Source organism: Chiloscyllium plagiosum, unplaced genomic scaffold (assembly GCF_037043375.1).
Source record: "Chiloscyllium plagiosum isolate Xiang-an unplaced genomic scaffold, Cpla_swu_hap1 HiC_scaffold_8, whole genome shotgun sequence".
In the NCBI taxonomy this organism is placed as follows: domain Eukaryota; kingdom Metazoa; phylum Chordata; class Chondrichthyes; order Orectolobiformes; family Hemiscylliidae; genus Chiloscyllium; species Chiloscyllium plagiosum.
In genome coordinates, this window is record NW_028270146.1 from 106366005 (window position 1) to 106380772 (window position 14768).

Genomic DNA, 14768 nt, shown 5'->3' on the forward strand with positions numbered 1-14768 from the left:
CCCCTACATTTACCCCTTACCGAACACTACGGGCAATTTAGCATGGCCAATTCACCTAACCTGCACATCTTTGGACTGTGGGAAGAAACCGGAGCACCAGGAGGAAACCCACGCAGACACGGGGAGAACGTGCAAACTCCACACAGTCAGTCGCCTGAGGCGGGAATTGAACCCGGGTATCTGGCGCTGTGAGGCAGCAGTGCTAACCACTGGGCCACCGTGCCGCCCCCAACCACTGTGCCACCGTGCCCCCCAACAACACTGCTGTAATGTATCATTGCCTTCCAAAAGGGTCAGCTGACCCCGGTTGCTATCTCACTCACCGTCAAGCAGAATGCAAAGTGTCCCAGGCCTCCTAGTGACCTGGTTGACTGGGCTCCAAATGCCCTATCCATGGCCCCCCAGATCCTGACCCGTGGGGTGGGGACACTACTCACTGCATCGCCAGACCTCCTTCACCTGACTTGAGATGGTCTTGAAAAAGCTCCTAACTCTGTAGGGATTCTATGAGTGTGGAAACAGGCCCTTCAGCCCAAAAGGTCCACACGACCCTCTGGAGAGTAACCCACCCAGACCATTCCCCTACATTTACCCCAGACTAATGCACCTCTCCTACACATCCCTGAGCACTATGGGTAATTTAGCATAGCTAATTCACCCTAACTTGCACATCTTTTGGACTGTGGGAGAAAACCGGAGCACCTGGAAGAAACCCACGCAGACACAGGGAGAATGTGCAAACTCCACACAGTCAGTGGCCCGAGGCTGGAATCGAACCTGGGTCCCTGGCGCTGTGAGGCAGCAGTGCTAACCACTGAGCCACCCTTGGCCCTGTGCCTCTCCTTTGAGATGCTCTTGCGTAGCATCTCAGGAGGGGTGGTAGCCAGTGCTGGGCCTGCCCTCTTGAGGGAAGGGGAGGGAGCCGGGTTGACCTCCTTGAGGGTGTTTCAGATCATGGAAGGGTTTTGACAGGCAGGTGGCTTAAGAAGTTGAGGGAGGATTTGCCAGGAGATGATAGAGGGTGGGAGGAAGCTGGTTGTAAGCTTCCCCGAAGACCAGCAGTCGTCTGTGGCTGCGCTCAATAGGCGGCTAGCGAGGCGCAAGCGATTGTTGTTGTTAATAAAAGCCATGGAGCCCCTGCTCGGGACTGTTGGGCTGCTCCGAGATGACTCTCACACCCTGCGTGTCCCCCTCTGTTTCAGTGACCAATCCCCATTCTTTGAACGTCCCCTCAGGTGACGGGGAAGAGGACATGGAGGAGCTAAAGGAGACGGCCAGGAAGCTGAGCAGGGATCGGCGTTTCCGCGAGACTGTCTATAAGTACATGACCCTCAAAGACTCATCAAACCCGTGACGCTGCCTGGTGGGCTGTTAGCAAGAGCTAGTCACGCTTCTGCTGTCCTGTAATCCTTCAGCCAGCTTTGTAAAAAGCCAAACGCACCCTGGTTTAGGTTAAAAAGCAGCAGTTTAGGCCGAATGCATTTGATTTTTGATCTCGGGCTCTTCCACCCCGCCACAGCCCCTCTCTGGGGTCAACGTCTCCTCTGTCCACTGGGCTGGCTAATGGATGGCCCCCCAGGGGACAGCGGGAGCCCAGTTCCCTCTCTGAGCAATTCCCCAATTTGGGAAAATGCCGACTGCGGTCCGTTCTCCGGAGAGGGCGAGCGGGTAGCATGTTTCCTACACAGCAGCTGACCCGTGCCTCCCCTCTCGATGCTGAGTCTGCTTTTTGCTCCGACTCCCAGCACTCACTGAAGTGACCGCGAGTGAAAAGCATTGGAAGGGAACAAGCTGTTTGCGAATCTTGGAATCCTTACAAGTGTGGGAGCAGGCCAATTGGTCCATCTAGTCCACACCGACCCTCCGAAGACCCCCCACCTGCTAACTCTGCTAACCTGGCTAACCCACCTTGCCTGCACATCTTCAGGACTGATGAGGAACTGATTAACATGTCAAAGTGCAAATGCATGCACAGGAGTGAGTCAGGGCGAGGCCTTTATTTAATGCCTTCACTGTACGTAAAATAACATTGGGCTATCTTTTTCACAAGTTTGGCGAAGACGACTTCTTGAACAACAAGGATGCTGGTGAGGGTATCCTGGTCTGTTGGGCTTACCTCGAGGTAAAATAACCATCGGCTCACCAGCCTGTAGTCTCACTCTCTCGTTGGACAGAGAGGTTGTGGTTTAAACTGAGAGTCGGCGTGCCTCAGCTGAGGGGAGAGATTAAGAAGGAGAGTCCCTCACTGACTCAAACTCTGCATTAAAGTACTCGGGAGTAAAAGGTCAGCAATGGCCTCTTCTGGTGGAGTGGTAGTGTCCCTCCTGCTGAACCGAGGGACCCGGATTTTTAAAAAATGCAGACCTAGCGGGCTCTCTTGAAGTGCAGTGGTAGTGTCCATGCTCCTGAGAGACCCAGGTTCAAATCCCACCTGCCCGAGTCATAACATCTCTTAATAGGTTGATTAGAAAAGAACATTGGGGTGGGGGGGGGGGGTCCTCTTGTGTTGCAGTGGTAGTGTCCCTACCTCTGGACTCAGAGACCTGGGTTCGAGTGGCCGGTGCAATGTCAGGGGCTGAAGGGCCTGCACTATGCTGTACTGTTCTACGTAAGTCCCACATGCCAGCAGTGGTGCGTAATCACAGCTCTGAGCAGGTAGACTCGAAAAATAAGTTAATAAAAAAATGTACACACTACAGTATATGGGCCCTCTTGTGGTACAGTGCCCTTACCTCTTGACTGGGAGGCCCAAAGTTAAATTCCGACCTGCCCTGGAGGTGTGTAATAACAACATCTCTGAACAGTTTGATTTGAAAAATAGGTTAAATTAAAAAAAAATAAAAGATCAGGGTGCTAATACCTTACAGTAGCATTGATGTATGCAACTCAGGGCTGGAGGGGGTCTGTGGACAGATGAAGGGAGGGGGCAACTGGAAGGGGGCAAAAACATATTAGAATGGACAGAGAGTGTTCCTTCCCAGTTTTATTCTGCCAGGGGGGCAATCCCATGGTTTGAGATACAGAGTGATGCCAACAGACTGGGCTCAATTACCATATCAGTTGAGGAGAGCTGTGCTTCCCCCAGGCCCATCCTTCCCCCCCCCCCCCTCCACCTCCATCTCCATCCTACCCAGCTCCCAGATTCCATCTGTCTCCCCTCCCTCCTCTCCGGGCCCTGATCATTCCTAGAGATGCCGAGGTTGGACTGGGGTGGACAAAGTTAAAAGTCAGAGCTGAAAAATGTGTTGCTGGAAAAGCGCAGCAGGTCAGGCAGCATCCAAGGAGCAGGAGAATCGACGTTTCGGGCATGAGCCCTTCTTCTCCTGTTCCCTGGATGCTGCCTGACCTGCTGCGTTTTTCCAGCAACACATTTTTCAGCTCTGATCTCCAGCATCTGCAGTCCTCACTTTCTCGAAGTCAAAAGTCACCCAACACCAGGTTATAGTCCAACAGGTTTATTTGGAAGCACTAGCTTTCAGAGCGCTGCTCCTTCGCTAGGTAGCTAGTGGAGCGGGGTCATAGGACACAGAATTTATTTCAAAAGAACCATAATGTAAAACAACCGATGCGGGTATATTGAACAAACCGGGATTTGTCTTTCATCTTTCAGAATGGGTTGCAGGTTTGGATTCATTAATATGTGAATCCCAGGATTTCTTTCAAGTTTCCCGCGGAACACTTCAGCGGTCAGGGTCACTTGACCTCAGATCTTCGCGTGACCGTCATCCAAGGCGGAGTTTAGGATACGTGACAGCGCAGAGTGGCCGAGCAGTGTTCGGAGGGCCTCAACCAGGACCTTGGGTTCATGTCACATTACAGGTGACCCCCATTGCACTACATACTCTCTCAGACGCACACACGCAGATGCTGTCATACACACACTCACAGGCATATACTCCATCACACTCACGCACACACACTCTCTCTCACACACTATCTCTCTCTCCCTCACACACACACATATAAGTCTAGCGGGTGAATTTGCATTTGCAGAATTGTATTTGCAGATACATTATATTTTGTTCAAAAAGCACACTATCTGTAGGCAGTCAATATTTTTTATAATCCAAATGACATTTTATAAATTCTTACTTTGGAAATAGAACTAATCTGGCTCAAGATTGGAATATGTACAGACTCTAACCTCACACTTTCAATGCGTTGCCTGAGCTAAAATGTCACCTTTTTTATAAAACCTTAAGCTATCTTGGGATGAAGGAAGTTCTGGGATTTACATATTAATGAGCTGAAACCTGCAACTCATTCTAAAAGATGAAAGACTTAACGGCAATCTAGGGTTTGTTCAATATATCCCAAAAGTTGTATTACACTATGATCTTTTGCTAAAACGTCTGTGTCCTATGTTCCTGATGAAGGAACAGCGCTCCGAAAGCTCCACTGCTGCCCGTTCCAGTATCCTCTGAGAAATTGTGTGACCGGTGGATTCAGTTAGATTCCCTACAGTGTGGATACAGGCCCTTTGGCCCAACAAGCTCACATTGACCCTCCAAAGACCGACCCACCCCCCCCCCCCCCCCCTGACCAATGCACCTAACATGGGCAATTTAGTGTGGTCATCTCACCCAATCTGCACACCTTTGGACTGTGGGAGGAAACCCACGCAGACACGGGGAGAATGTGCAAACCCCACACAGGCAGTCACCCAAGGCTGGAAAACCCACCTCCCCACAGCTCAGAATCTGCCTGGAGTGGTACAGCGTTGTCTGCAAACCTGACACTGGCAGAAATCTTAGGATCATCAGATCCCTGACAGAGTATGTCCCAATGAGTGAAAAGCAGCATCTGCAGAGAGGAGGGGTTAAGGGCACTTCTACAACTCCCGTCAGCACTGAGTTTTCAACCATTACCGCCCAGGCACTCTGTCCTCCATTTCGATTCTTTTCCTCTTTGCCACGTGCCGGTTAAATCTTGACAATGTTTTCGGACTGAGCCGTTTGTCGTTCTGGGCAGAAGTGGGCACTGCAGATGCTGGAGATTAGAGTCAAGATTAGAGTGGCGCTGGAAAAGCACAGCAGGTCAGGCAGCATCCGAGGAGCAGGAAAATCAACGCTTCAGGCAAAAGCTCTTCATCAGGAACGCAGTTTGTCATTCTATCATTCCCACTTGCTCTGGGCACACGCTTTTGTCTCTTCAACGACTCCATTCCAGTTTTATTTCCATGACGTCCTTGTTAATTGAATTCTCCTGCTCCCTCTGCCATTTTCCAGACTTCCCCTTTTATTCTTCCTCCCTGTCTCACCCTCCTAACTTTGGTATCAAACGTTTTGATCATCTATTCCAAAGAAGGGTCATATTGACCTCCAAATGTCGGCCCTGTTTCTCTGTCCGTGGACGCTGCCAGACCTTAGATTAGATTAGATTACTTACAGTGTGGAAACAGGCCCTTCGGCCCAACAAGTCCACACCGACCCGCCGAAGCGTAACCCACCCATACCCCTACATTTACCCCTTTACCTAACACTACGGACAATTTAGCATGGCCAATTCACCTGACTTGCACATCTTTGGACTGTGGGAGGAAACCGGAGCCCCCGGAGGAAACCCACGCAGACACGGGGAGAACGTGCAAACTCCACACAGTCAGTCGCCTGAGGCGGGAATTGAACCCGGGTCTCTGGCGCTGCGAGGCAGCAGTGCTAACCACTGTGCCATCGTGCCGCCCACCTGCTGAGTGTCTCCAGCACTTTCTGTTTTGACTCCGTTTATAAAGATGGTGCGCTATTGGGGTAACAAACAGCAGGCAGTTAAGTTTGTTTCACTGTTCAATCAGACCACATCTGATCTGAAAACTCAATTTGTCATCCAAAGATGTTCAAGTTAGGTGGATTGGCAACGGGACATGCAGGATTACAAGGTGGGAGGTGGGTAGGTCTCGGCGGGGATACTCTTTGGAAGGTCAGTGTGGCCTAGATGGGCTGAATAGCCTGCTTCCACACCTTAGGGACTCTACAATTTTTTTCCTCTGTGTCCGTTATCAGCTTATCCCTCATTGACATCGATCATGCACCATTTAGCCCATCAGAGCCCAGACTTCGGCCCTTTCCTGAGGCTCCCCAACAACAGGGCATGCAGTTGATGCTGGTTGCTAGGTAGGGGGAGGAACGGGTTCGGAGCAAGGACTGTTCAGGCAGTTTCTAAGTGAGGATGCTGCCCATTGGAAATACCTCAGGTGGACAGGACATAGTTGATGGAGGAGCACTGTGGGGCCATCTATCTATATGTCCCAGAGTGAATGTCACTCCTGGCCCATACACAGGCACCAGGAGTCTACCCATCCATCGCCAGTGGGATAGCAGAGTGGCAATGGGGAATGGCAGCCCTGTGAGAGAAGACCTTGTTGAGAGTGGGTGGTGAGGGGAGGGGAGGTGGAATTAAGAAACAGGCCGAGGGCATTTTCCCCAGCGAGGAAGCCTCTGCTGAAGCTGCAAGGATGATGAGAGCACTCCCCCAGACCACTGCCACCACCTGCCCCATCGTCACCACATCATCCTCAACATCACCAACACTGTCTGTCCATACCCCCACCATCACTGAGTTTCTCCCACCCCCATCACCGTCCTCTCCCACCCCTACCAGAGCACCATCTCCCCCCACCTCCATCACCAACACCATCGTCCCCACCCCGACCAACCCCACCACCACCATCTATTCCACCGTCCCCACCATCACTACCTCCATCACCAACACCATGATCCCCACCCCGACCAGCTCCACTACCACCACCATCTACTCCACCGTCCCCACCATCACTACCTCCATCACCAACACCATGTTCCCCACAACGACCAGACCCAGCACCAACATCTACTCCACCATCCACACCATCACTACCTCTATCACCAACACCATGATCCCCACCCCAGTCAGGCCCCACCACCACCATCTACTCCACCGACCCCACCATCACCACCTCCTTGCAGAATAGAGGGACCATTCCAGACAGAGAGTGTTGCAATGGGTTAGAGCTAGAGGGTACAGGTTGGTAGGGTTTTGGAGTCCATTGTGAAGGATAAAATAGACAAAGTCAGCATGGTTTCATCGATGGGAAGTCATGCCTGACAAATCTGCTAGAATTGTTTGAGGAAGGTTAGATCAAGGTTAACGCGCAGTTTAGGCCAAGGAGAGCCAATGGGTGTTATCTTTCTAGACTTCCGGAAGGCTTTTGATAAGGTGCCCCATAGGAGGCTGCTGAGTAAGATAAGAGCCCATGGTGTTAGAGACATTGTGCTGGCATGGATAGAAGCCCTGCTGTCTGGCAGAAAGCCGAGAGTGGGTATGAAAGAGTCCTTCTCAGGATGGCAGCCGGTGACAAATGATGTTCCGCAAGGCTCAGTGTTGGGACCACAACTTTTCACTTGATGCATTAAATATCAAGAAGAAGGAACTGAGGGCATTCTGGCTAAGTTTGCAAATGAAGCAAAGATAGGTAGTGGGGCAGGTATCATTGAGGAGGTGATGAGGCTGCAGGGGGATTTGGACAGGTTAGCAGTGCGGGGGCAGAGAAGTGGCAGATGAAATGCAAAGGCAAGGTTTGAGGTCATTCACTTTTGTAGGAACAATCGAGGCATGGACTTTTTCCTAACTGGGGAGAAAAATTCAGAAATCTGAATTACAAAGGGACTTGGGAGTCCTAGTCCAGGTTTCTGTTCAGGTGAGTTTGTAGGTTGAGTTGGTAGTTAGGAAGGCAAATACAATGTTGTCATTCATCTCAAGAGGACTAGAATATAAAAGCAGGGATATACTTCTGAGGATCTATCAGCTCTGGCCCAGAACACATCTTGAGTATTGACAGCAATTTTGGGCGCCATTCCTCAGGAAGGATGTATTGACCCTGGAGTGGGTCCAGAGGAGGTTCACGAGAATGAAAGGCTTAACATATGAGGAATGTGTGAGGACCCTGGGACTATACACACGACCAGATACTGACGACCTGGATAGAGTGGGTGTTGGGAAGATGTTTCCAGCATCTGCAGTCTTTCTGTCTCTAAGATATTTCCATTGGCAGGAGAGACGAGGATCCGACGGTACAGCCTTCACCCCTTTAGAACGAAGCTGAGGAGAAGCGTCTTCAGCCAGAGAGAGGTGACTCTGTGGAACTCATTGCCATAGAGGGCCGAGGAGGCCAGGTCATTGAGTATCTTTGAAACAGAGATAGATAAGATCCAAGGGGATCAAAGGTTACGGGAAAATGGGGTTGAAAGCTTCTGAATAGGGAAGCAGCCTTGATGCGCTGAATAACTTGTGGTCTTAGGGGTTTGTGTGGTGGGGGGGGGGGTGAGGGGTTGGATGAGGATGCCGGTAATGATCAGGCAGTAACCCGGGGCCCTCCAGCAGTGACACTGGAAGAGGCCATTGGTACTGGGTGGCGGGGGGGACTCTCTATGGATTAGGGCTACCACAGGACAGGAAAAGGCTCCCCTTCCCCTCCCCAGGGAAGCTTGAGGTAGACCCCAGCAGGATAAAGTGAGGACTGTAGATGCTGGAGATCAGAGCTGAAAAATGTGTTGCTGGAAAAGCGCAGCAGGTCAGGCAGCATCCAAGGAGCAGGGGAATCGACGTTTTGGGCATAAGCCCTTCTTCAGGAATGAGGAGGGTGTGCCAAGCAGGCTAAGATAAAAGATAGGGCGGAGGGACTTGGGGGAGGGGCGTTGGGAGTGCGATAGGTGGAAGGAGGTTAAGGTGAGGGTGATAGGCCGGAGAGGGGGTGGGGGCGAAGAGGTCGGGAAGAAGATTGCAGGTCAAGCAGGCGGTGCTGAGTCCAAGGGAAGAACTTCAGGGCAGAGGAGATGACCTGGGGGGGGTGCAGTGAGAGAGGCACTCACTGAAATCCTTGTAGAGGGAGGAAGAGAGCTACTTCAAGGAAGACATCCTTGCATGAGGATTCGCAGTAGGTTAAAATCAACTAGGAGAAAGTGAGGACTGCAGATGCTGCCCTGAAGCTCTTCCCTCGGACTCAGCACCGCCTTCTTGACCTGCAATCTTCTTCCTCACAGACAAGCACACCTCACATGCACACTCACAGACACACACAGCTCACAGACACACTCACAGACACACAGCTCACAGACACACACACAGACACGCACACCTCACATACACACACACAGACACGCACACCTCACATGCACACTCACAGACACACACAGCTCACATACACACACACAGACATGCACACTCACAGACACACACAGCTCACATACACACACACAGACATGCACACCTCACATACACATTCACAGACACGCACACGACACACTCTCAGACACACACACCTCACCTACAGACACACTCACAGACACACACACCTCACAGACACCCACACCTCACCTACACACACACCTCACATACGCACACACAGACATGCACACATCACAGACACGCACACCTCACATACACACTCAAAGACACGCACATCTCAGACACGCACATCTCACCCACAGACACACACACCTCACATACACACTCACAGACATGCACATCTCACAGACATACTCACAGACACACACACCTTACCTACAGACACACACACCTCACAGACACACTCACAGACACGCACACCTCACCTAGACACTCACAGGCACACACACCTCACAGATACACACACCTCACAGACACGCACACCTCACCTCCACACTCACAGACACACACACCCTCACAGACACACACACCTCACAGACACACACACCCTCACAGACACACACACCTCACCTCCACACTCACAGACACGCACACCTCACAGACACTCACACCTCACAGACACTCACACCTCACAGACACGCACACCTCACCTACAGACACACACACCTCACAGACACACTCACAGACATGCACACCTCACAGACACACACAGACACGCACACCTCACATACACACTCACAGACATGCACACCTCACAGACACACACAGACACGCACACCTCACATACACACTCACAGACACGCACACCTCACCTACAGACACACACACCTCACAGACACACTCACAGACATGCACACCTCACAGACACACACAGACACGCACACCTCACATACACACTCACAGACACACCCACCTCACAGACACACACAGACACGCACACCTCACACACACACTCACAGACACACCCACCTCACAGACACTCACACCTCACAGACACGCACACCTCACCTACAGACACACACACCTCACAGACACACAGACACACCCACCTCACAGACACTCACACCTCACAGACACGCACACCTCACCTACAGACACACACACCTCACAGACACACACAGACACGCACATCTCACAGACACACTCACAGACACACCCACCTCACAGATACTCACACCTCACAGACACGCAAACCTCACCTACAGACACACACACCTCACAGACACACTCACAGACATGCACACCTCACAGACACACACAGACACGCACACCACACATACACACTCACAGACACGCACATCTCACAGACACGCACACCACACAGACACACTCACAGACACGCACACCTCACAGACACACACAGACACGCACACCTCACATACACACTCACAGACACGCACATCTCACAGACATACTCACAGACACACACACCTCACAGACACGCATACCTTACCTACAGACACACACATCTCACAGACACACACACCCTCACAGACACACACATCTCACAGACACACACACCCTCACAGACACGCACACCTCACAGACACACTCACAGACACGCACACCTCACCTACACACTCACAGACACACACACCTCACAGACACACACACCTCACACAGACGCTCATCTCACACATACTCAGACACATACACGCACAGACACACACACCCAGACACAGACACACATCTCACACATAGACACACGCACACACTGGTGCTTGTTCCAACATGCTACTCTAGGTAGATGCTCAGTGGCAGCAGAAGAGTTGAGAAGGCACCCTTAACCAGCTTCCTTGATGGTATTGACAAGTCTCTTTGCATTTGGGGAGATGGTGGTGTGGTGGTAATGTTGCTGGACTAGTCAGCCCAAGGCTTCAGCGCATGCTGGAGGAATCCACATTGAGTAAACTGGAATTGAATCTGGAATTGAAATCTAGTCTCAGTCATTGTTATTGGGATTGTATTATAGACCCCCAAATAGTCAGAGGGAAATTGAGAAACAAACTTGTAAGGAGATCTCAGCTATCTGTAAGAATAATAGGATGGTTATAGTTGGGGGATTTTAAGTTTCCAAACATCGACTGGGACTGCCATAGTGTTAAAGGTTTAGATGGAGAGGAATTTGTTAAGTGTGTACAAGACAATTTTCTGATTCAGTATGTGGATGTACTACTAGAGAAGGTGGCAGAAGAGTATAAAGGAAGTAGGAATATATTTAAGAGGGAAATCAGGAGGGCAAAAAGAGGACATGAGATAGCGTCGGCAAATAGAATTAAGGAGAATCCAAAGAGTTTGTACAAATACGTTAAGGACAAAAGGGTAACTAGGGAGAGAATAGGGCCCCTCAAAGATCAGCAAGGCGGCCTTTGTGTGGAGCCACAGAAAATGGGGGAGATACTACATGAATATTTTGCATCAGTATTTACTGTGGAAAAGGATATGGAAGATATAGACTGTAGGGAAATAGATGGTGACACCTTGCAAAATGTCCAGATTACAGAGGAGGAAGTGCTGGATGTCTTGAAATGGGTAAAGGTGGATAAATCCCCAGGACCTGATCAGGTGTACCCGAGAACTCTGTGGGAAGCTCGAGAAGTGATTGCTGGGCCTCTTGCTGAGATATTTGTATCATCGATAGTCACAGGTGAGGTGCCAGAAGACTGGAGGTTGGCAAACGTGGTGCCACTGTTTAAGAAGGGCGGTAAAGACAAGTCAGGGAACTATAGACCAATGAGCCTGACCTCGGTGGTGGGCAAGTTGTTGGAGGGAATCCTGAGGGACAGGATGTACATGTATTTGGAAAGGCAAGGACTGATTCGGGATAGTCAACATGGCTTTGTGCGTGGGAAATCATGTCTCACAAACTTGATTGAGTTTTTTGGAGAAGTAACAAAGGATTGATGAGGGCAGAGCAGTAGATGTGATCTCTATGGACTTCAGTAAGACGTTCAACAAGGTTCCCCATGGGAGACTGATTAACAAGGTTAGATCTCATGGAGTACCGGGAGAACTAGCCATTTGGATACAGAACTGGCTCAAAGGTAGAAGACAGAGGGTGGTGGGGGAGGGTTGTTTTTTCAGACTGGAGGCCTGTGACCAGTGGAGTGCCACAAGGATCGGTGCTGGGCCCTCTACTTTTTGTCATTTACATAAATGATTTGGATGCGAGCATAAGAGGTACAGTTAGTAAGTTTGCAGATGACACCAAAATTGGAGGTGTAGTGGACAGCGAAGAGGATTACCTCAGATTACAACAGGATCTGGACCAGATGGGCCAATGGGCTGAGAAGTGGCAGATGGAGTTTAATTCAGATAAATGCGAGGTGCTGCATTTTGGGAAAGCAAATCTTAGCAGGACTTATACACTTAATGGTAAGCTCCTAAGGGAGTGTTGCTGAACAAAGAGACCTTGGAGTGCAGGTTCATAGCTCCTTGAAAGTGGAGTCGCAGGTAGATAGGATAGTGAAGAAGGTGTTTGGTATGTTTTCCTTTATTGGTCAGAGTATTGAGTACAGGAGTTGGGAGGTCATGTTGCAGCGGTACGGGACATTGGTTAGGCCACTGTTGGAATATTGTGTGCAATTGGAAGGATGCTGTGAAACTTGAAAGGGCTCAGAAAAGATTTACAAGGATGTTGCCAGGGTAGGAGGATTTGAGCTACAGGGAGAGGCTGAACAGGCTGGGGCTGTTTTCCATGGAGCGTCAGAGGCTGAGAGGTGACCTTATAGAGGTTTACAAAATTATGAGGGGCATGGATAGGATAAATAGACAAACTCTTTTCCCTGAGATTGGGGAGTCCAGAACTAGAGGGCATAGGTTTAGGGTGAGAGGGGAAAGATATAAAAGAGACTTAAGGAGCAACTTTTTCAGAGGGTGGTACGTGTATGGAATGAGCTGCCAGAGGACGTGGTGGAGGCTGGTACAATTGCAACATTTAAGAGGCATTTGGATGGGTATATGAATAGGAAGGGTTAAGAGGGATATGGGCCGGGTGCTGGCAGGTGGGACTAGATTGGGTTGGGATATCTGGTCGGCATGGATGGGTTGGACTGAAGGCTCTGTTTTCCTGCTGTAACATCTCTATGACTCTATTGCAAAGCTATTATTGATTCTCATATAATCCCGCGTGGTTTGCTAAAGGAAATTTCCTTACCGAGCCTGGCCTCCATGTGACTCCAGACCTCTCTCTTAACTGCCCTCTGAAATGGGGAAGCAAGCTGCTCAGTTCAGGGGCAGTTAGGGAGGAACAATACTGATGCCCCATTCCCATTATCAAAGGATAATGGCTGCATTACTCCATCTGGAGGAATCGGGGTATTTTTGACTGCAAGTGGGATTTTGACAATCTTGATGAATTACAGCCAAGAGATCTATTGGACCTACCCAACTGCGCATCATTGGAAATCAGGCAGTGGCTCACTTAGAGACAGCCTGGATTTGTTCTAATCTGCAGTGTCAGTTCTTACTCTGGCATTCGGGCAGGGATATTATTGGCTATGTCAGCACAGAAATTTATTTTAACACTAATTAAAAGTGACTCTCGCTGTCTGGCCTGAATCTGCTGAGCCTTTTCAAAACTATTAAAATTGCGCCGATTTGAAATTGTTAAGGAATCAGTTTCACCGTGAAAATGAACTGGAACTCAGAGCACTCCACAGGAAGCTGGTGTCCCAGCTGGATTTGGGATACAGTTTCAGCCCCAAGGTCATATCCCCTTTGTGTTGATGGGATGCCTGTGAATGGCCTGGTCGAGGTAATTCTCAGTATGTTCGTGATAAAACCACTTACTTTTGTCAGCATCACTAGGGCTGTCCGAACCAACATGGCTGAAAAGATGGAGCAGAGTTCCTTGCGCTCCGCATGCCATTCCGCTCGACTGCTGGTTGTCTCTGACGCTTTCTTCAATTTGGTTTCGCGTCATCCCAGGTGTCTGTCCTCCTTGGCCTTTCCCCATTCCATTTGCTGTGCATTAAGACAACAGGGAAGGGTCGGCCCTCCAAGAGAGAAGCAAATTGACCCTTGACCCTTTGTGCAATGCGAAGAATTTGACAATACATATGAAAATCTCCTGACGTCTTGGCAACGGAAGGCATTCAAATTGTGTCTTTCAGTAATTGACTTGGGGGCAAATGGAGCCTGATCTCTCTGCCTAGCCAGTAGGAGGCTCCTCATCGCCGACAAACAGACATTAGATTGAAACGGAGTGATATTTTGCACTTGATGCGACTGAAGTTTGCTTCTTGTTTGTTTACCAATGTAATTATGATGTATTCCTTTACTCTGAATTGTATACAGAAAACAGTTGGAAACGAGAGAATGCTGGATTAAAAAGATCTTATCTTAGAGATTAAGCTTTAAAAAATAAACAAATGCTCTGAATTTTCAGAAACGCCTTGTTTTTTGGTAATTTTTGCTTCTGATGTGGGGCTCCCGAATTGGCAAGTCCCTCCTCCCTACCTTTTATCTTAGCCTGCTGGACACACTTTCCTCATTCCTGAGGAAGGGCCCGAAACCTCGATTCTCCTGCTCCTTGGATGCTGCCTGACCTGCTGCGCTTTTCCAGCAACACATTTTCAGCTCTGATCTCCAGCATCTGCAGCCCTCAC

At 49.9% G+C, this 14768-nt stretch overlaps 1 protein-coding gene across 4 annotated transcripts in view; it reads left to right on the forward strand.

Annotated features, from left to right (window-relative positions):
• Positions 1 to 14545, forward strand: part of plekhd1 (pleckstrin homology and coiled-coil domain containing D1) — a 152961-nt gene extending 138416 nt beyond the window's left edge. For 2 of the 4 annotated variants that reach the window (XM_087989494.1, XM_087989497.1), the window contains one exon: positions 13960 to 14545. In XM_087989494.1, coding sequence (XP_087845620.1) covers positions 13960 to 14135 — 176 coding nt within the window. In that variant the 3' untranslated portion in view covers positions 14136 to 14545. Of the gene's footprint in view, positions 1 to 1202; positions 2821 to 13959 lie in introns of those variants that run through there. The other 2 variants (XM_087989495.1, XM_087989496.1) reach the window with 2 other exon arrangements.
• The last annotated feature ends 223 nt before the right edge of the window (positions 14546 to 14768 follow it).